This window comes from Lampetra planeri, chromosome 13 (assembly GCF_965212315.1).
Source record: "Lampetra planeri chromosome 13, kcLamPlan1.2.h2, whole genome shotgun sequence".
NCBI classification, from domain to species: Eukaryota; Metazoa; Chordata; class Hyperoartia; order Petromyzontiformes; family Petromyzontidae; genus Lampetra; species Lampetra planeri.
Genome location: NC_136119.1, coordinates 6,683,932 through 6,706,998, shown reverse-complemented (window position 1 = coordinate 6,706,998; position 23,067 = coordinate 6,683,932). Strand labels below are relative to the sequence as shown.

General features: G+C 45.4%; 2 protein-coding genes across 3 annotated transcripts in view; one reads left to right on the top strand and one right to left on the bottom strand.

Moving 5' to 3' along the window:
- Positions 1 to 7,461, top strand: part of GBA2 (glucosylceramidase beta 2) — a 28,187-nt gene extending 20,726 nt beyond the window's left edge. Inside the window, exons 14-18 of the mRNA XM_078600005.1 lie at positions 1,209 to 1,315; positions 1,882 to 2,024; positions 2,474 to 2,589; positions 4,001 to 4,192; positions 5,881 to 7,461. Of these exons, the coding sequence (XP_078456131.1) occupies positions 1,209 to 1,315; positions 1,882 to 2,024; positions 2,474 to 2,589; positions 4,001 to 4,192; positions 5,881 to 6,081 (759 nt within the window). The 3' untranslated portion in view covers positions 6,082 to 7,461. The remainder of the gene's footprint in view (positions 1 to 1,208; positions 1,316 to 1,881; positions 2,025 to 2,473; positions 2,590 to 4,000; positions 4,193 to 5,880) is intronic.
- Positions 7,462 to 8,166: 705 nt separating this feature from the next.
- CIART (circadian associated repressor of transcription) lies at positions 8,167 to 19,200 on the bottom strand. Of its 2 annotated transcripts, none has more exons than XM_078600007.1 (5): positions 17,884 to 19,200; positions 13,304 to 13,379; positions 11,368 to 11,446; positions 10,741 to 10,840; positions 8,167 to 10,051 (listed from the first exon to the last, which is right to left on the bottom strand). In XM_078600007.1, the coding sequence occupies exons 1-5, from the start codon at positions 18,121 to 18,123 to the stop codon at positions 9,233 to 9,235; spliced, it is 1,314 nt and encodes a 437-aa protein (XP_078456133.1). In that variant the 5' UTR covers positions 18,124 to 19,200; the 3' UTR covers positions 8,167 to 9,232. The 2 variants fall into 2 exon arrangements, with proteins under 2 accessions (XP_078456133.1, XP_078456132.1); XM_078600006.1 differs by having other exon boundaries at positions 8,167 to 10,162; positions 17,884 to 19,199.
- Positions 19,201 to 23,067: the final 3,867 nt, after the last annotated feature.

Below are 23,067 nucleotides of genomic sequence, written 5' to 3'. Positions count from 1 at the left end.
TATTATGTCAATTGAAAATTATACAATGAATGAGTCACAAATGCTTTAACCTTATTCTTTCAAATAACTGTCAATGCGCATTGCAACATGGGCCCCGATGTGACCACAGTGCCAAAAATCATAGTTTGTAAGTTTATACCAATCTTATTATCTTTTGTCTCAACACAGCTAAGTGAGGTGTACACAATCCCTGGGTTAAAATATATATATATATCAGAGCTCAGTATTTCATGTGGTTTCCACTAAAGTCAGCTCTCATTCTGAGAGTGCATCATTTTCTCTTTTATAAAACGATCAGGAGGCTCTTAATCTGTGTCCTTTAAGCCCCCTAACTGTGACAAGGAGAGAGAAGAGCGTTTACCCTTCACAAAACCTTCACCGAGCTTTCAATTGCTACTGCGCTTGGGAAGTTTCCCTTATCACTCGGGTTGCCTTGATCTCATTTTTCACGACATGATGTGAAACGGTGTACATTTTCATGATGAGTATTACGATGTCAGTTTCCCATAGCTATGTAATTGCGTTTCTCTTTTTCTTAATTGTATTCCTTTTGTGCTTTGCGGTACTTCCATTATGAATAATGATTACTTAAAGGTTCTTCAGCTGCATTTCACTCACACATAATCCTACTGCCACGATTTTCCAAATCTTAAACTTTACAATCCAGTATGCTTTTAACGCACGTGCTGTGAATTTCACGTTGAGTAATTCATGAAATGTACTCCTACAATAGTCTAGGATTAAAATTGATATGTCAACTTTATTCAGATGTGACAACACGTGGTTCATAGGTAATATAGCTATTTGTTTGTGAAGTTTATATCTTGTGTTGTTTTACAAATGTTTTGTTTAGAAATTAAATGCAAAAAATAAAATTAAATGAGCAGACATGTATTGATATTTTTCTAAATTTGTGATACGGCAGAAGTCGGCCGTTGAGCCGATTGGTTGTGTAAGACAAACTGCAGACACATGAAGGGTATACGTATTGTGTGTGTTCATCTGTTTTGACACAAATGCGTTTTTTCTATCATACAATGTATGGTTATATCGCCATATCACTGCAACTCTAATCATCAGACTTAATGAGATGTGACAAGAATACGATTATTGTACCCAATTAAATGTAAGGCATTCAAGAAGTTAACAAATGTACGTATTTTTCTCTCCTGTCTCTTGCATTCGTGTGTTGCAAAATCCCTAACTAGATTGTGATGAATTCCGAGCTTGAGTTTGACGCTGATGGCGATGGATTGATCGAAAATTCTGGCGCTGCAGATCAGACTTACGATGGATGGGCAGTCAAAGGAGCCAGGTGGGACTTGTAGAACCCATGGGACCCTTTTGTGATCAGCTCTGTTTCATTAATGCCTTCATATTGATACTTCCTCCTAATGGAGAGGTGATATCATTGTACATACATTTGCATGTAAGTTATTAATGTCTTTAATGAATCCATACAAGCTACTCCAAAAGAGGTTTACGTCATTGATGCAAGTAATCTCTTTTGCGGCACTGTGCAAAAAAAAAATCTAAATTCGTGCCATGATGGTAAAAACATTTTTCTTGGATTTATAAGTGTGCAGTGACACATGCTCTTGTTAAAATATGGAAATAACTTGTGAGATGAAGTGTTTACTTATGAGCCTAATGCTCTCGAACATGTTTTGCATTGCAAATATCAGAAAGGGCGATTCCACTTCTTGTATGAGTGGGACCCGTGATTGATTTGGTGTAGCTTTGTAATAGTGGCTGGGGCTGATGGACACGGGATGCCAGCTCATCATGTGTCCTGATAGAGCCTCCCAGAAATTTGGTAACTTACATTTATACGATTCTGTTGTCCATGGTATCCTCTCTGTGCTGCCCTACCCATGGCAGTGCCTACTGCGGGGGCATGTGGCTTGCCTCCGTGTGCACCATGCGGAAGATGGCTGACATTATGGGTGACTTGACCTGCTTCAACAAGTACGATGACATCCTACGCCGGGGCAAGAAGGCCTTTGAGACCAAGCTGTGGAACGGTGGGTGGGTTGGGTGACCTTGAGAACAAGCTGTGGAATGGTGGGTGGGTTAGGTGAGCTTGAGAACAAGCTGTGGATGGGTGAGTTTGTAAAGTGACGAATACATTTCTTTGAACTGTTAGGCTTGTGCACAGTGCTGCGAAGCCAGTTTTCGAAGTCGGCGGTTTTATTTCCACAGCCACCAAATGTATTTGTGCGACCTTATCAAAGTGCCACGTGTGCTCTAGAGGGAACATTAAAGAGCTTATGATTCCACACAAAAGTAGGCCATTGTACAATCTTTTGTGATCTCGTCGAAATCTAAAAATTAAGATCAATTTGAATATAAACTTACTATGCACGTACAGGTCTGAATATTCTTTACAAATGAGAGCCTGACATTTCAATAAGATCCCTCGATGGAATTAAAAGTGTAAATTGACACACAGTTTGTTTTTCTCCCAATGCAGGCCGGTATTGGAAATATGACAGCAGTGGAGAGTTGTATTCGGCAAGTGTCATGTCTGATCAGTGTGCTGGCCAGTGGTATCTTGGAGCCTCCAATCTGGGTGATGGAGAGTACGAGGTACGGATGTCATTACCTTTATACTGCACAAACATGTTCCAGTACTCCACTGCTCTGGGGTTCATTCTGTGGATTTGGTATAAAGGTCATGGCCACTTGGGAAAAAAGATAAAACGAAGGTTAGAAACTTCCTTTGTAGTTGAATTAAAGCAGAATTTAAAATATGACTCAATCTAAAACATATATCCGTTAGATGCATACCAACGTGGTCTAATCATAGTGATGTCACATTGAAATGCATGGGAGTAATTTTTGCAGTGGCGCTCTATAATAGGTCGAATTAACTCGTGTTCGACCATCTGCGATGCACTTGCTAGTTACCTATCTATAAGATAAGATATCACTGTATTCTGAGGCATCTTCCTTTAATGAATGGAGGAGGACCAGTTGCCAAGACAGGCATTCAAGTGGTTCGGTGACCTTGGGGAGGACCTATTGTGCAGCAGTTGTGGGTTCTGGCAAAGGGTAGAAACGTGTTGGCTCGGTGAAGTGGAATCAATGGATTTGGCCGTGATGTAGGGATGGCTGATTTCAAGGGTTTTTGAGTCTATTCCAGATTCTATTTCGATTCCAACCCTTCTCCCTTCCCTTAAAACAACTGTTCTTACAATCCTTTATTTTGTTGTAGAATGTATTATTGCTGAATTAATGCAATTCAATAATTAAGTGATGAAAACTAACTATATACAAAAACAGAATAAACATTAGCTGTAGGTTCTGATTATTTTATGGTTCATGAATGATGATCAAATACTTGAGGATACCTACATGTAAATGCATTGAAAAAAAATACAATTATAATATTTAAAAATAGCCAGTAAATAATCACAATTCGCACAATGATAACTATTTTATAAAAAATAAACAATGAAATAATATCAAATCTAAATATTGTTTAAATGTAACCAAAAAAATTATCACAATTCACACAGGAGCTATGGTGGCTGTCTCCTACAGCCACCATAGTTTATTAAAGAAATAGTCATGTTGATGTTCGAGTACGGTAACTTTTAAATTAATAAAAAGCAATTGTGTAATTTCAATGAAAATTATTGGAATCGATCATGGGTTTGCAGTCGACTCCATTTCCTACCAAAAGTAGAAATGGTTTTGAAATGTTAAGGAATCAGGAATCGATTGTTCTTGAATCAACTCCCCATCCCTTCCCATGTAACATCTTATCTTCATCCTTGGATGCATTTTAAGTGAATTCTCAGCAGAGGGAGCCCGTTGTCTTCTGTAAATTACATTCAAAGCCTGGCAGGCAGAAACATAATACTAATCTATTACCTTTAACCATGAATCGATCAACAAATGGGAGCCTAATATTTCAGTAAGTATAATAACGGGTATAAAAGTATTTTGCTTCAGTGAGCATAATGTAATTCAGAAGCGACTGTACACTCCTCAGGCATTTCCCAAAGATCAAGTGCAGAGCGCCCTGCGCACGATCTATGACCTCAATGTCATGAAATTCTCCGGCGGAACTATGGGAGCAGTCAACGGGATGATGCCCAACGGCACGGTGGATACCACCAGCGTGCAGTCCATCGAGGTGTGGGTGGGCGTCGTCTATTCCCTGGCTGCTACCATGATCCAAGAGGTGCGTGTGTGTGTGTGGATGTATGTTGAACTTCTTTCGCACCGTACGTATGCAACCGTGCTAATCGGAGGTGCGGGTACGATAACAGTACCACCACAGGAACCACCACTGTTACTTCTAATAACAGTACGACCACAGGAACCACCACCACTGTTCCTTATAATAGTGCCACCAAAGTAACCACAACTGCTTATTGTAATAACATTAATAGTGCATGTGTGCTTCTGCGCCGCACACTTTTCAGTTCCTTGGCTGCATGAGCAGACCTATAGGATTCCTATGATGCTTTTTGAACAAGCCATTGGTACACTGGACGAAACACATACTTGTATTTAGTGTTGTAGAAGGGTGTACTTGTATAAATAAGTCACACGTTGGATGTACCTGACAAAATATAACGGGATACTTACGAATGTCGTCAAATCTCGGAAGGCAAGGAGAGTTGAGCCTGGTGGATAGTGCTTGAATGGGGGACCACAATGCAATGCCAGGTTGGTATATGCTACTGTGTGGTTACGTGGCTACACAATCTATTTTCATACCGTGCTTGCTCTGCTCCGTGTCTACGCTCCTTGCCTTTATCAACCCACCCTGATCGGTGTGGTGAAGTTTGGTCGAATAACCCCAGTGACCCGCATGGTGTGGAGAGGCCCCACATCTAGCAGTGGATTGACAATGAGGATGTACATGTGCAAACAAGGCAAAAAAACAAGAAGAGACATTTTTTTCTTATTGGGTAAAAATCTAAATATTACAAGAGCCGCAATGCACGTGAATACGAGATGGTGGTTCTTAATAAATAATGTCACGCAGCAGTTCCATAATAGCCGTAGGTTGCCGTCCCCTGACTTAATAGGACAGGCTCAATGTGATTCTTTCACAGACACGTGTCTGATGTTTTGTGATTAAATGAGTGTAAGCTTGTTTTTATTATATTTGAAAATGCTATTTATTGGCAAAAAACAAATGGTGCATTGTAGCGTTGAGTCTTTGTTTATGCATCAAATAAGCATTCTGTTTTTGTTTTGTTGTAATTGAGTCAATTTTTGTGTGAATCAATCCTTAATACCATTTCGGCGTCGGTGGTATAACCTGTTTCTTTTGGTTTGAATATGAGAAGTAAAATGGGGAAACTATATGTCTCATTCAGTTACATTTGGAAAACCATTTCATAAGTACAATTACATCAACGTTAACTGGAATACTTTTCAAATATAACAAATAACTATAAACTCTGAAGCTGCAGTTAACATAAGATTTGAATCGTGACTTTTCTGGGACCAAGAAAACGGGCACACCATGGGGACGCCACTTGCATGGGACACTTCAAGTTCAAATCTTTGATGTTCGGTATTGACTGCAAATGTCGTGGAATATGGCAGCAAGAAGGAAGCAATGGCGATATTCATTGGAATCGATGGCATTGTCCTTGATGACCTTCTTCAACTTGAATTTAGGAGCCTCCTCAGCCATGCTGAGGATCTTCGTTGTAAATGGAGGGCACACGTGGAGGGGGTTGGAGGGGGTGGTGGGCGTCCGGGTTCTGCTGTTCATTAGAAGCTCACCTGCCTTCCCCCCCCCCGTATAACCACCACTGCAGTTGGACTGCAGTTGGCGCCGAACATCTGCTTGTGGCAACGTGTGTACAAAGCACCCAACAAGTGAGCGGTTGTGTTGCGCGTTTCCAGGGCTTGACGGAGGAAGGCTTCAAGACGGCCGAGGGCACGTACCGCACAGTGTGGGAGCGGCTGGGCATGGCTTTCCAGACGCCCGAGGCGTATTGCGAGCAAGATGTGTTCCGCTCGCTCGCCTACATGCGGCCACTCAGCGTGTGGAGCATGCAGTGGGCGCTCGAGCGACGCGCGCGGAAAGATCGGGACGTCGCGTGATGCTCTGCCCAGCAGCGGCGGCAGCGGCAGAGACAACAGCAGAACGTCGCAGCAGCAGCAACACCCCCAAGTCTCTCTTGACACTAAAGTGATCAAAGTGCAAACGCGTTTACAGTATTTAATTGGGATAGACAGATTTGTGTTGATGTGCATGTATTCTGGGAGTTCAACTACTGGGTTGGGTTTTCTAAAAACCTGAGGGCAAAATAGGACTTGTAAATATATAGTGAGCATGGGGATCGATCTGTATTTAAATTCTACTTTTTTTCTCACCGCTACACACACAGACTCTATTACATGTAATTGTCGTGCATATATTTTTTTTAAGCTTTAATTTTATTTTGAATACACTGTATGACCAGGCATATTTTAAAATTTAATTATGGGATTGTAAAACAAAAAGTCACTTTTTTTTTAAATGAACGTACTCTATGGTGAGTTGCAGTCGCCTGTTATAATATATGAATCGTAGGGAATACAGTCAATTTGAAGACGAGCATGAGAGCAACATTCAAAACAGCGTTTTTGTTCTCAGTGGTGTCACACGCAAGAGGACACCTCGTGCAAGTGTCCAGACCGCGTCTGTCTGCTCAATCGTGAAGATAACCTTTGATGAAGTATTCTGTGCACGCCGGACTGCAACACTTTTTGTGGGTATTAGTTTATACATTCTATGCATTATTAATTAAACCTCCTGACCCTTCTCACCCTTGAATACGACGACAGTATATGGCAGGACAGCGCGATCTTTGGGGGGGCTAATGGGGTCATGCTGCTTGTTGTACAGTGGAATAATTTCGTCTCCAGTATTGTGTGCAATTATAGTGTGTTCTCATGGGAGGGGGCTTTAAATCAACGCAAATTGTGATAAGCATTCTGTTGAAAAAAACAGTACATCATGTTTACATATAATTTCACCATTTATTCAACAGGTATTCATGCACTTGATATACAGAATTTTAATATTTATATATAAAAAAACACTGTCCTCTTAAATAAGTTACGTAGTTCGTACAATTGCCGATCACGTGGCATATGTTTTGTGTGTGCTCCCACCAATGTCAAGATAGTAATAGAACGGGAAATACCGTGTTGCTTTGGTTAGCTGCCCGGATAGTTGTTGTCAAGTGGCGAGCGGCTCACCACTTATCCCTGTCGGGGCAGTTCTTTAAGGATATTCACAGATCAGCCAAAGAGGAGCCTTCAAATGGACCAAAAATAGTAATTGTTTTTCTTCAATGCTGATTGCTATTTTGTCAGGATCATTGTGTTTGTTTATTTGAAATGTTTTATTATGTTTGGTGAGACAACAAAAATTGGTATGGCCTTGAAAGTGTTGTAACAATATTAAATGAAATAAAAACGAATGAGGTATTGGAAGAGCGTGACAACTTGTTTAAATGTGCTGGTGTAGTCTGCAGTGGTTCGAGGTGAATGTTTGTCGTGGAGTCGTGGTTTTGCTTTACCCATTGCTATTTAGGGCACTGAAATGCATTTCTCCTCAGGAAAGGACTGAAGAGACCATTAGTTCAAGGGAAGTGCTCCAATGAATGAGCCCAGAAGGACATACATGAGTCATAGGAGGCAGTATAGGTTTGTTCACGCTGTAAGTTTGCTATGTTACGTAATTTTATACTGGTAGGAGCCTCCTGGTTACACCAGCCCACAGGGGATTATTGTGTCCGTCGTGCAGGGAAGGGGCTGGGTGGGGAGGGAGGGGTCCGGGTGGGGATTAGAGGGGCTGGGTGGGAAGGGTGGGGAGGGGCTAGGTGGGGTGGGTGGGGAGGGGCTGGTCACCCCGTGGTGCCCTTATAAAACTCAACGTTTAACCTACTCACGCCGGCTTGTGCCCGCCCTCACAGTCGGGCATATTTGCGCAATACACGACGCCGCCGTTGACCCTGGCCATTGACCGAGCAACCCAACGTTCCTACCAGCTCCCTCCGCAGGAATGTGTTTTCATGTACTGTATATTTATAAAATGAATGCTTGAACCCTTACATCACCAGAAAGCGATATACTTTACTTATTAAGGTATTGGCCTATTTATCCAACTAGGTTTGAACATATATAAGAATGCCTGTGTCTCCATGAGTTTGCTTAAATGTTGCTGGATGGATTTCTGTTCAACGTCTTTCACACGGTCGCCAGGCGCTAATCAGAGGTGTGGGGGAGGGGACAAATCCTCACAAAAAGCAGTTCTAAAGAAATCTAGATTTCAAAGTGCACAACTCCAGTGGCTTACTCTTTTTGAAATATTGGAAAATAGGCTGATGGACTTGATTACAATTTTCATTAGAGACACAGAATGGAGGAGTTGATGGTATTTGCTTTTACCAACAGCTCCACGGCTAAGCACAATGAATCTTGATTACAACTCTAGTTTTAGTTGAGTGGTGATCAATGTTGATAACTGCAATATCAAAGCCTCTTCAGTAATGAGGCTATTGTAAACAGATGTCTGGTACAGAGTTTGTAGACAGACGGACTATTAAAGTGTCTAAAAAAAGATTTATTTTCACTTACGAGTTACAGCATATCATGAAGGCTGCACCCAACACGAACAATCCACAAATTTGCATGAACACCGGTGCAGCTAACATGCACTAATCTTTACCTGTTGCACCACATCGAATGTTCAACTATAAAATACGGAACCATTTTTTTTCACAATTACAAAGTCGTTTAAACATGCAATCCTGAAATAGCAAAAGTACATTTGTATTATCCACGAAGAAGCAATCGTCAAATCACATTCACAAATGTCTTGGCTCACCAGCAGTGTATAAAAAGTTAGGTATAATTAAAATATGACTTGGTAAGACGATAACACATTTTTAAACAAAACAGTGATAACTTTTACCGTGCCATTACGTGCAGTATAAATAGACTGCATCATACACTACACTACGGCCAATAATATAGCACTGGAAGGGTTACATTAATCTAAAACTCCATTAATTCACGAAAATTCTGTTTTTATTTCATATGCTGTTGATAATACGATTTGTATGAATATAAAATGATCGGCAAGTGTAAAAAAAGGTTTCACATCAAGATGATTGCCACTCAAGGCTTCTGAGATAACGGTTGCATAAAAGTAGTTTAAAAAATGTTTTGCTACAATTGCCGTATTGTGTTTAGCAACCTGTTAAATGTTGTGCCCACGCTCGTGGGGGGGAGATGGGATTTCGCATTTTTGCCGTGCCATCTTGAGCCGTGGCACGACAAGGGTTCCAGGTGCTACAGACTCTGCGGGCCTTCTCTTGCGATTCACGCTGCCGTGCATGCCCCCCGAACGCTCGTTTTCCATGAGACTGGAGGTCCCTGCGTCTTCCTCCTCTGCCACCGCCGTCTGGTAGCAACTATTGAGGCTGAACCAGTCGCTTGGAGCTGGCGCCCTGCGAGTATGCGAGGCCTCGCGCTCCCGCTGTTGCGAAAAGCGTGGCAACGAGTGCAGCCCCACTGCGTCCTGGCCCGCGGCTGCAGTAGCAGCAGCAGGTGCCTGCTCCGCCCAGAATTCTCTCGGTGCCGCCAAATCGCGTGCCTTGGAGGACGGTGATCTTGTGCCCTTGCGTCCGTCTTGGGGGCGGGCGCAGTCTGAGACCGGTCGGTGATTTAACGGGACAAAGACGTCGGCCGAGCTGGGGGAAGCGCTGGCGTGGCTGGGCGAGATTCCTTGAGAAGCGCGCGGCGATGACTCCGCACTGCCCAGTGACGCGGGCAGGCTGCAGCACCGTCGGAATTGCGCGCCGGAATCGGGCGGCACGTGAGAGCCCGTGGCAGAGTGAGCGATGCCACCAGTCGACGTGGGGTACGATGCCTTCTCGCCGAGCACCGGGCATGCGATAGGGGCAACGTGCGTCCACGTGAGGCTGGTTGGGGGCATGCCCTTGAGAGCGATTGTGCTGTCCTCACTGTGATCCTGCTGTGGGTCTTGTGCCGTCACAAACGCCAACGCCGCATTGCTCTGCAAGGTTTGGCAGTGGTTAGCGATTGTTAATTTTGGATTTGGGCTCGTTACATCGCCGTTTAGCTTGTCATGGGGAATACTTCCTGAGTCAGAAGCAGGGTGTACATTCTGCAAGCAAACAAATTAGACTTGTAAGATATTGCCATCACAATCGATTGTCAATCATCCACCGTTATCAGTCATCCATTATAATCATCATCAATGATCAGCCATAGAGTTATAGGTCTCAAGAGTACATTACACAGAGTTATCCAGCTAATCTTAAGACTCGATTCTGTCCGAATAAAATGTAATTCAAATGTATGCCCTGACAACAAGCCATGATGATGAAGAAGTCGATTAAGTGTATGAAGAAATTAACCAACCACTAAAACATTGACTCACAATAAGCCACTTTCACAGGACATCTTCACAGGACTTTTTGTTGTTGATCGAATTCCAAACAACAAAGGTGATTCTCCCCCCCACCCCCGAACTAATTTCGTGCAATCGGAATGGTCAAACCGGTAGAGTAACCGAATATTCAAATAATCCGATATCCCAGCACTATCCGTCTATCATCCTGTGATCCCAACCGGCCAGCACACCGCAGCTGTCGAGAGTGAGACCCGCGCGTTTGCATTCAGCTGATAAGAACCCCAAAGGGCGGCGTTTCTGCACGTACGTGCAGCCCTGCAATTGGTCACCTGCAGTCGCTCGGCGCTGGTTGATGGCTGAGGCTTTACCTTGGGAAACCAGGCCTTGAGCATCATCTCCACCTGCTGGAGGGTGGCCAGGTACTTCCCACTGCAAGGACAGGCCGCCACGACCATTGATACAGCAGCCCACTCTCCCATGCAATAGTTTACAGTTAAAGCAGCTCACACCAATACAAGTGCCTGTTGTTAATAAAATAGCACACCCTCAATGCAAATGACAGCCGTTTTTTCATTGCACTGTTGGATGAGTGTCTCCCACCCCATGCCATGTCAACCACGGAGAAGGCGTTTGACCATACTTCTCTACGCCAGTCAGTGCGGGTTGGAGGCTGGGAGCATAAACGTGGAAGCATAATATAGCACAGCAATGGATTTTGCTATAATGCTCTCAGCTGTGCGCAATGTTAGCCCACAGCAGCCTGTAACGCCCATTTGCGTGGAATAGCTTAAAGTGAACACGGCCTTCCTGTGGTGCCACAGCGCACCGATCGGGCGCCAGCATCACCCACTGGATGTTCCTTGTGAGTGCCGCTCAGTATGGGTTGTGAATTTATTAGCTCTCACGTCAGAACAGTTCAGACATTACGGAGAAAAATGTTAAATAAATAAACTTACCCCATGCCTGGGTTTTCCAGCACTCCCACAATCCTCTGTATCCGGTCAATGGCAACGTTCTGCTGCAGACTACTGAGCCCTGGAATGTTGAGAGGTTCGAAAGAAAAAGAGTAAGTCACAAAGACAGGGTAAGGAATCATGAGAGCAGCTGACGAGAAATGGGCATAAATAGCCACAGAGTTTCAATTTAAAGCTTTCGTGACTGCAGGGATTCATCTTCTTGGTTCTTTCGGTAAAGTCACGTAGAAGGGAAATAATAAAATAATACAAATAAAACATAATAAAATAATTTTCCCGACGTTTCGGCCACAACACAAGCAGCCGTCGTCAGGTGAAGAACTGGTCTGTCGGAAAAACAGCGTCTGAATGAACGTTCATTCAGACGCTGTCTTTCCGACACATAAGGACGGCTGCTTGCGTTGTGGCCGAAACGTCGCGAGAATTATTTTATTATGTTTTATTTTATTATTTTATTATTTCCCTTCTACGTGACTTTACCGAAAGAACCAAGAAGATGAGCTACAGAGTTGATGCGGAGAGATGACAAAAGAAGCAGAGCAACAGAAGAGATTCAGCATACAAAACCAAAGAGTACAGAGGTCACTCATTGACTGGAACAACGGAGAAAAGGAAGGGATGGAAGGAAATGGGGGAACCCTTTACCCAGCAGTGGGAAGTTACTCGCTGATTTCAACAACAGAAAAACATTTTTGTTTTATTCCGGGATTCAGTGGTTTCATAATCGCATGCACGTGGTGAACTGACCTCTGCATGGGAGTTAATTTGTTTTGCCACTTTAACATTTTTATCTCGATTGTGCTGTAGATGTCAATTAATGAGACAAATTATTCATTTATATCTCTCCCAAAACAATGCATTCATTGGGGGTAAAGAACAGCTCGGGGTATTGGTAATCACAGGAGGCTATTTCTGAAATCCCTTCAAGCGAACTCTGGTCTACACAGTGGAGGGCAGCACTTTTCGAACAACTCTGCTACTTTTTTGCGGCAGCTACATACTATTAACACTCCTTCCCTTTATTAGTGCTACCCCTATCCCCTCCCTTTGATGCTGCTAGTCCTGCATAATGCACGGGCATAAGTAGTACTAATCACATACCTGCATTTCCCATAAATATGCCCATAAATATGCTAAATTCCTCTTGATATGCAAATTATTTTGTCAAGACACCCTTCCCCCCCCCCTTCCAGCCCAGCTTAAATATACGCTCCAAGCGTGGTGCTGTTTCATTCAGACGCTGTCTCCCCGACAGACCTGGTCTTCACCTGATGACGGCTGCTTGCGTTGTGGCCGAAACGTCGTGAGAATTTTTTTATTATGTTTTATTTTATTATTTTTTATTGTTTCCATTCTACGTGACTTTACCGAAAGAACCAAGAAGAACAACTCTGCTACTGACATTCTAATTCTCAAAGCTGGAATTGAGCAAAGTTGAGTGCAGAACGAACATTAATGCAATGCTGTGTTTTGCCTGCAGTCATTGGTGACTGGGCCAAGGCCATCAACTCGTGAGGCTCAAGAACGCGGTTTTAACCACAGGGCAGCCGCCTGAATTCGATCCCAGCGGTGCCAGCTCAGTGGCTCTGACCTTGGAGCCACCGGGCCACCTTATCTGTACAGGAGCTTAAATGAAAAAACAAATCTCTCCTCAAGCTCTGGCACACTGTGGCAGTCACACATATATTGGGAATAGAGAGAGTGTTCTGGCCAGACAGGCTGAATACGAACCACATTTTGGATCGCAAACGTGTGATGAAGCCGCCTGAATAAATAATCATGACATTTGTATGGGAATTGTAATGCAAAATAAATGCGGTAGTTTGGGGAAATGGCTGCCTGCATAATGCTAGGGATAAGTTCTAAAGACACAACGTTTCATATTATGCTCCGTGTTTAGTTAACATCAAGGGCTCACCTTTCCCGTAGCGTCCGTTCTTGAGCCCGTTCAGAATGGCTGTGAGAGGCTTGATAAAGCCCTCCAGCTCTTTGCACTGTCAGCACATTGTAGAGAGGCATCGGGTCAGGGGAAATGGTTCAACAAAGACGACACTACGATTCCTCCATTGGAGCAACACGGATATTTCCCTTTGTTAATAGCAAATGCAGAAAACGTACATTGATGTGAACACGTGCTCGTGCCAATTGAAAGCTTCCTGTCAGGTGAATGAATGGCCCCGTGTACTCGGCATCATGACGGCGATTTAGTCCAAGTATCGGTAAATCTCAGGGTACACTTCGTCTCGAATACAAAACGCGCACAGGTTATTCCATCACTGGAGGCTTTTGTGTCGGGCTAAAATTGAAATGAAATATATTCGTCTGGCAACTTTGCCCGGACTCATTTCTTTCGAACTCCTTTTTGCCTTTAGTTGGTTGTCCTTCCCCCGCACCTCCGACGAGCACGGTTGGCTACGTACGGTGCGATAGAAGTTCAGCGTACGTCCGCGGCGGAGTGCGAGGAATGAATGCAGCGGCGGCCGTCTGACGGCACCTACAGCCTACAGTTGCCTGATGATGTAACTCACCCCCAAGGGCCGCATTATCCCAGTAGCAAAAGTAGCGACGTATGTAGATACGGGCCCCGCAACTTTCAAGGGCCCCCGCGCTAAATGCTTTCAAGCTATCAATTCCGGTTCAGTGACTCTGCACTTGCTCTATTACTATAGTACTATACTGCCTTCAACTTTTAGGAACGACGACTGGGTGTTTTAGGTTAGCGATTTGTCGTATTATCTGGCTGTATAGCAAATAGAAAAATACAATAACTTTTCTATGCAAGTAAAAAAATTGTGTTTAAATATTTAAGTGTTTTTTTTATTTAGGGCCCCTTTATAACATATGCTACAGGCCCCGCACTACCTTAATCCGCGACCCTCCCCCCCCACGTGTTGCCTTCAGTTGAGGTGTAAAGGTGAAGGGCGCAGCAATGCAAATTGCTCGCTCAACGCCACTGCTGGTGGATAGGGCCTCCGCTCGAGGGAGCAGCTAGAGAGGGCCACGTGGTTCTGCCACGGTCACGTGGTTCTGCCACGTCCGTGCTGACCGCGCGCGTTGAAAGACGGGTGGCACCGAAACCCGCACTTTAGCCCAGCGCATGCAACGCTGCCACTCGATGAACTGCGGAGCACCCAATCATTCCCGTTGGCCGAATCGAGCAAGCGACCCTCTGGGATTGCAAGCCCAGCGTTGCTGCTAAATCTTACACCACAGCAGAATCTCTACGTACGTTTCTCAGTTTCGTTTTTTTTTTAAGCTAAAACTGTGGGAGTCCATCGCTCTAGACCGGGGGTGGGGTTGGTCGGAAACCGAAATATCAAGAAGAGCCATTCGGGTAACAACAACAAAAAGAATGTCATATTTCAAGAGCTGCAATGCCATGTGAATGACGTCACGAAGCAGTCCCTAAAGAACCGCGCGCGGCTCCGAAGCCCGATACCTCTCTCTCTGTGCGGCAAACCGGTATTAACCGGTATTAACCGGTATTAACCGGTTTCCTCCCCCACCCCACTCCCGTTACCCCCCCCCGCCCATCCGATTTGTAATGCAACACAAATCGGATGGCAACGCAGACAACGGTGATGAACCCAGTTAACCCATCCATCCCTCCTCCACGCCGTCGCGTGCGCACGCGTCTTGGCATCTCGCCAGCGAGGCGCACCAATCTGTCGCTTCGAGATCTGTATTTTAATCGCTGAAAGCACTCGCGGCTGGGGTTGGTTGCATCGATGGCGAAACACAGACGGGAAGAGCTCTCTCTCTCTCTGTGCGCATTAAGCCCGCAGGCACAAACACAGCGGCCACGAATATTACACTCCAGTAATATTCGTGTTTTTTTAAAATTTACAAATATTTCACTGGTGTCTCGATCGTAATTTGCAGGTTGATCTTGCCGATACTGGTATTGTGCTCTGAAAAAGGGTAATTGCTCGAAACGTCGCTGACTATATACCAGAGGTGGGACAAAGTCATTGTTATGCAAGTCCAAGTCGAGTCGCAAGTCATCAAATTCATGACTCGAGTCTGACTCGAGTCCAAGTCACATGACTCGAGTCCACACCTCTGCTATATACCTTTGTTTTTTAAGGCAGTGTTGTTGAGCCCTTTGTTAGCTGTGCTTGTGCGCCACTGCCAACGCAGCAGCAGCAGCAGCACCACCAATTGATGTGTGATTACCATATTGAGATGTTAGGACAATTTTACGTTGACTGTGTTTTTTTTACATGTGCTGCTCTGAGAATCTGGAGAGAACCCAAAACTGTATTCAATATCGGCAGTGTGGTGAGTAGTGGGTGAGTGTGTTGCTGTTGTTGTGACCTGCAGCGTGGTGAGTAGTGGGTGAGTGTATTGTTGTTGTGACCGGCAGTGTGGTGAGTGGGTGAGTGTATTGTTGTTGTGACCGGCAGTGTGGTGAGTAGTGGGTGAGTGTATTGTTGTTGTGACCGGCAGTGTGGTGAGTCTATTGTTGTTATTGTTGTGACCGGCAGCGTGGTAGCTGAACAGTGTGGATGAGACGAAACAGTTCAGTCGGTTTGATCGCGGCCTCAACCTTAACATGGGTGGAGGAATCGGTGAGCGCATGCATGCATGTTTGTGTGTGTTTCCCCCCTTCTATCTGGCTGGCTTCAATCGCCTCCTCGGCTCAAGAACGTATTTGTATTTGACATTGGGTCTATACGCATTCCATCTGCGAGGGTGTGGGTGACGGGAGGAGACCTTGCCCGCCTGAGTCATTTGATCCACGCGTTTCGTGTCTCTATATTTCACGCCGATGGCACGAAGGGCAATCACCCGACTCAACGTAACGACACGCAACACACGCAATAACATTCTCTAACAGCAGTAATCCGTTTAACACGTCGGCTTTCGCGACCAATACCATCCATAATAGAGGTTAGATCGTGTAAATATATAAATGTGTGATGAAGCTAGTTGTAATTACCGGCGAAACGTCGTACTCAGATTGTAAATGTTGTGGCTTGGCTCTCCAACACACCGGTGTGCTGTACTAGTGACGAATTGGCCACGTTCTGTTTATGTGACAACCCTTACTAGTTGGCTGTGTCGGGTGGTGGCGGGATTTAACGACACATTTATATATTTACACGATCCAACCTCTATTTCATCTGTAATCGAATGTCAATCGACGACAAGGGGAGAATAGTTTCGGTGCTTTGTGTGTGTGTTTAATATCTATTGTACACACACAGTACACATAGAAGTTGGGGCCCAAGTGCTCTTTAACGCCCACTGATTGAGACCGGCACGGCACACCAGGTGAGATTGGTGCGGCTGACTCCATGCCCAACCGTTTTTGTCTCCCGAGGATTGATGATTGACACACTAACCCACCAAGTACTCATTTTAAGCTGAGCCGACCTATATAGCTCAGTTGGCCTTACCTGGTAAAAATTAACCCGTAAAAACTAAGTTTTTCACTATAAATCCTTTATATGCGTGGCGGCTAGAGTCCTCTCGTCCTCTGGCTTGAGATGGCTGCCACCTATGGGTCAGATGATTGCCTGCCACCATTAAGCAATTGGTAATTAAATATAAAAATTTTTTTCTAAAAAGTGTAACATTTTGGAATTTTTTTCACGAAAAGAAATTGTCACGCACAACGAGTCTGTGTGCAAAATGTCAGCTCGATTGGATCACGGGAAGTTGGTTAAAAAACGACCAAAAGATTTGCACGGTCGTAAGCGCGCAAGCAAGCAAGCAAGTGAACTTAATATAAAGGATAAAAAAATGTTAATTTAATATTAGCGAGTGTCTATTAGACAACGACTTGATGGTTTCAGTCCCACAAAGCCCTCCCCAACCGCCTTTGTATCCCCACTGCGCGATGGATAGCTGGTTCGGGTCAGCAAGAGGTTGCTACTCGTGGCTGGTTAGGGGTTGAGCCAGTGCTTGTGGCAAGTTGACGAATTGGTTATAACGAGTATTCATGGCCGATTTGCAAGTACTCAGTCCGGGCTAGAGAGTTTGCCTGCCTGCGTGGTCTCTGCTCACACAACTGCTGGGGCCTTCTTCTCCCCATTGCAAGAGGTCGAAAATTATTATTTTTGGCCGCTTTGTGTTAATCGCGTGTAAAGCGCCACCAGTGCCCATACACAAAATACACACCATCACAACCATCAGAACCATCACCATCCCAACCATCATCACCCTTACAATCATTGCAACCATCACTTCCATCACAACCATCACCATCACGACCATCACGATCATCACCATCGCACCATCACAACCATCACCCTTACAACCATCGCAACAACCATCACTTCCATCACAACCATCAGAACCATCACGACCATCACCATCGCACCATCACAACCCTTACAACCATCACAACAACCATCACTTCCATCACAACCATCAACCACCAGAACCATCACGACCATCACCATATCCATCATCGCAACAAACAACAACCATCAACTACTATCACCACCACCACCATCATCATCATCACATATCCTCCAACGTGACATTTACCTTCCTCGCGAACAACGCATCCACTTGCTCGGATCCAGCAGACGTGGCCTCGGCCCCTTCCTTGACGAGGCCGCTGGGGCCCGCGGAGCCCCCGGGGCGACGGCCGCCGTCTCTCCCGTCCCTCTGCCGGGCCCGGAGGGAGGCCGCACAGCCGGGGACCTGTGACGGCCCCGAAGCCGGAGCCGGGCCTCTTTCCCGTGTCTCCGTCTCACCCGCGTTGTCCATTGCCTGCCTCTCCATCGTCCTATTGTCTGTTTCTGTTGTCTCTCTCTCTCCTCTTGTGTTGTCTATATCTATTGTTTGTCTTGTCCAAGCTGGTGTTGTTGTCTAGATGTATCTATGATTGTCTGCCTCTGTTCATTTGTCTCTCACAGGGCGCTATGGTCGTTGTGCCTCGTCTTGTTCGTTGTTGTCTGGGTCTAGGGCCCTCTCTGTCAGTGTGCCTCTTGTCAATGTATCGTTTGTACCTCTATTCCGCCTGCCCTGTCTTCAGTGCCAAAGCAGTACTGGGTATCTGGTTATGTGCCACAGCTGCAAATGATAATTTGACTGAACGGACGTGTGTGTGTGTGCATACGGCATGTAAAATTATTGCAGCCTAAACAGCGTTGTAATTATCACGTTATGGAATTATGCATGTATGTATGTATGCACAATGATTACTTCCCAGGGACACGCAGTGCTGCGACAATGTGGTACCAATTGTCGGCGTGTCCGCTCTAATATTCGGAACCTTCCGACTGCGGTAGTTTCCGAGGGGTTCCTTACGCAAATGTTTTTTTTCTCCCTTAAATAATTGTCATGTAGTCTGGACATACACCGGTCTGGTGTGTGGCACTATATGACTGTGGTCCTCCTGCCTTCCGAGCTAACGTTTGTCTCCATGCACAGATCACGAGAGAGAGAGAGATAGCTGTTGCATCCACAGAAGCGCTTAATGCCACCACGAGAGTTTTGGACTTCCCGTTGCACATCCTACAAACAAAAGACACGCACGCACAGAGACGCGCATCCCCAATAGACTGCTGTGTCAAGCTGGGTGATGACGCTGGCACCACGCCCGAGACGACCTCGCGAGTGTCGTAGTGAGCACACCACGATCGCGTGCTCATTTACGGCTGAGTCGACGAGAGGGTAGGGGGGGGGGTGATGGCCCAGGACAAGTTCAGAAAACCATGGCTGGGAAATAGAACTCGCTTCTCACGACTATTGTGGTGCCGTGCGTCAAAACGCAGCTACAGACACTTACCACACGAGTTCAATGAAATAATTGTTATCTGGCAACAAAACTGACACCTTTTTACAAGGAGTCATGTTTGCATAGACCACAATACCTGCAGTCATAATGCAAACAAAAAACATAACTCTGATAATGTGCACTGTCCTTGAAGTTGATTGGTCCACACCCGAGACAGCTTTCCTTAGAGCCTAGTCTCACATGGGTTGGACCAGATGACGCCAAAAGGCGCACAACTCAAAGACAATGGTCTATGCAAACATGACTCCTTGTAAAAAGGTGTCAGTTTTGTTGCCAGATGGAAGGGTAAAAAAACAATTATCATATTTTTACTGGCAAATGAGGTTCCAATGGTGTAAATGCTTACCCCGAGCTCTCATACTCTGATGGTGCATTGTCTTTGAGTTGTGCGCCTTTTGGCGTCATCTGGTCCAACCCATGTGAGACTAGGCTCTAAGGAAAGCTGTCTCGGGTGTGGACCAATCAACTTCAAGGACAGTGCACATTATCAGAGTTATGTTTTTTGTTTGCATTATGACTGCAGGTATTGTGGTCTATGCAAACATGATTCCTTGTAAAAAGGTGTCAGTTTTGTTGCCAGATAGAAGGGTAAAAACACCAATTATCATATTTTTACTGGCAAATGAGGTTCCAATGGAGTTCAATGTAATTCGACGGGGAAGGATGTTCACACGTGACACACCAGTGCTTAATTTCAAGTGGAGCGGTCCGAAACACTGTTCGGGAAAATTAACGTGGCATGCCACGTGCATCTCCCATTATTCAGCATTTTATTTCTATGAACAGATTTGTAGGTTTATAATGTAGAAAAATATAGGATTCTCATCGATGGATAGGCGTAGCTTGTAGTACTCTCGTGATAGTGCCTTGTGGCGATAATCCCTACTCCAAGTCAGCCTAGCAGCGTTCCGGAAGGTATCGAGTGATAGATTAAGCCCTGAGTCACGTGCAATACCGAAAGGCGATGTCATCTGCGCCGCCAGACTTTGCCATAAAGCAATTGTTCTTAAATACAGGAACAACATTTCCCTAACGTGCACGGCCAACATTTTTAAAGAATAAAAAACCCCAGCATGGATGGGTGGGTCATGTCAGCACGACCCCTCCATCCCTCTCCAACACTGCTGGCGAGGCCGTCTACGTGCCAAGACTAAACCCGAATGACATATACCTCGGACGCGGTAGGTATAATGTATCTTTAGAGGCAGGCGTGATGGGAAGAGATACTGTACCAGCGTCCATGCGATGATGCCTATCGCCAGATTGACACGCATGGGGTCTGGGCTTTGTCGTGGATGCAACAACCCGTGAGTTGCTACGAAGCCCTCTCTTGCTCCCGGCTTGCCCTGACATCGCTACGAGGTGTCAAACGCGTGGACACGCGCACGCATTGGCACCGGGGTGAAAAGTAACGCGACACAACTTATCACGCAGCCGTTGGCGTGCGCTTCGCCAGTCTTGCTCGGCCGCCGATGGCGATGACGGATGATTCTAGATTTGAAGCTTTCGTGACTGCAAGGATTCATACTCTTAGGTTTTTTTCGGTAAAGTCACGTAGGTAAAAAATAAAATTTAAATTAATAAAAGTAATAGTAAATCTAGCTGTGACGGTCCCACGTGATGACGGAGACTTGTGTTGCCTCCGAAACGCCGTGATTTTTTATTTTATTTATTTTATTACTTTTATTAATTTTATTTTTTACCTACGTGACTTTACCGAAAAAAACGAAGAGGATGACGGATGAGTCAGCGCAGCCACGATCCCCGTGCCAGCCAGCAACGCAGACACGTGGCCACATCGCCACCGACATCGATTGACGCGTGACAGCCAGCGGTTTGGAGCTTTTACAATAATGTAATTGCTGTCTTGATTTGAATTTTGTTAATTTGCAAACCACGTGAAGAAGGTCCTTCCCACACCGTGTCGGTCTTTGGGGTTGTTCGACCCCGTTGTACTTCGCCATGCTGGCGAATTGTGCGGGTTTTAAAGGTGCCCCACGTCATCCACCCCCGGGCTGATTGGGATGTTGGCTGTGTCTGACTGGGGATCGATCTCGTGTCACTGGGTGGCTTGCGCGTAAAACCACCGTGCACCTGTAGAATTATATTTGAAGCAATGCAAATTGACCATCGTTTGAAATATAACAGCGAGTTGTTTCAACTCATGGTTACCTTACTATTGCAGCAGTGTTGAATGAAAACATGAAACTGGCAAGGCTGTGTTCCAACCATCGAAAGTTGAACTCAACTGGCATCGAGGTCCTATCAGCTGATGACGAAATTTCGAACCAAAACCAATATTTTATTCAGCAGCAGTTATTTCAGCAAGCAAACCCCTCGACCCGTTTCGGTTTTATAAGTCTCATCAGCAGCGTGTGGTATAATTAACAATGTGTTGTCGGCTGTACATGTATTTTTAACCCAATCTTTGGCCGCGCTCCAAGCACTTGAAACTCTTTCAGAAAGGCAATCGTTCACTCAGGCGCTTGAAGCGTTGCAAACAGAACCACGGATGTAAAGCGTTGATATAAATATAAAAAAGCGTTCTTAATACCTAGTTGCATGCCAGTCTTAGGGTTAGCGAGCCCCTTGATGCAAAATTTTCACGTGAGGCCTTTAGCGACCAGTCCTACCTACCCACCGTGCACTCTGCGTGTCTGTGAATATATTTTGCTGGAATTCCAATCGATGCACGTTGCTTCATAATCGGGACGTTTGTGATGACACTTAAGTCTCCAGTAATAAAACAAACAATGCAATCGTATTCAAAACACGTGCATGTGAGGGATTGAAACACGTCTAACAAATCGTGACATTTAAATGTAGGAGCGTTGCTATATTGGTCCTTAAACGTAACAACGTGCAATGCACGATAGAGACACGTGTAAATATTGTAGACCCGGACAGCTGTTTGTTCAGACAATATCAATAGTGTCATTTAGAAAAAAAGATATATAACAACCATGCACATTATATTGCATCAATAGTACACAACTGTGCCAATACATGTTTTTAAAATCGTCCCCACAAGCCTTCAGATTCTCTCACACCAACGCGTTCCGAGGATGCTTTTTAAAGCTAAACACAAAGCATTTGCTGTCGACCAACCAGCTGGAGTCAGCATACAGCACGGCACACACACACAGACAACGGTGTCACATCAGCTGCGAATGTCATCCTGCTTACCGTGATTGTGTCTGCCAGCCAGATGCAAGTTCGAGTAGCAGCTGCTATCCGGTATACATGTATATTATAAAAAAAACCAAGGTAGCTTTGGAGAATATGACCAGGTTCGTGTGCGAGCGAGACAAAGGCAAGTTGGGCTGGGAAGGGCACTTGGCATGTGCGCCTGCATGTGTTGTGGTGTGCGGGGGGCTGGGTTTCGGTTAGGGGAGGGGAGTCGAGTGTGTGGCTTGGATTTCACCGCTGTGTGATAATTATGGAGGGGAGGAGTGGAGGTTGGCACTGTAGTGGGGAGCGGTGGCGCAGTGGTTAGCGCGCGGCGCGACGAACCCGGCGAACCGAGTTCGATTATTATCTGAACCGGTCCTGTGCCCTCCCCTAGGTCGACTAAAATTAGTACCCTGGTGTGATGTGTGAACGTTGCAACTGGGGAGACAAAGGCGGTCGGGCGTGGTGCTGTGCTGGCCACCCACCCCCTCGTGTGCCATCATAGGTGCTCGCTAACAGCACTTGCCCTGACAGTCTGTGAAGGCTATAAGGGGCGTCTTTGGTACTCTCGTGGTGGTGGTAGAGGAGGGGTGCGGCTGTTCTTTGTTGTGGTGGACGAAGTAGGGGGGCTGTGAGTTGACATCACGTCCAGCAGCAATGAACAGACAAAGGTTCAACAGACTGTTGGGGCAAGTGCTTTTTGCGAGCACCTATGAAAGCCGGCACGGCTCACGAGGGGGTGGGTGGCCGGCACC

Bases quoted from the DNA above. Each gene is read 5' to 3' on its own strand.
- CIART (XM_078600006.1), bottom strand. From the start codon at position 18,123: ATGGAGAGGCAGGCAATGGACAACGCGGGTGAGACGGAGACACGGGAA. The intron at 11,447-13,303 runs GTGAGCCCTTGA...TCAACATTCCAG, and splicing joins GAACGGACGCTACGGGAAAG to GGCTCAGTAGTCTGCAGCAG. The intron at 10,163-10,740 runs GTGACCAATTGC...GTTTGCTTGCAG, and splicing joins CCAGCGCCGAGCGACTGCAG to AATGTACACCCTGCTTCTGA.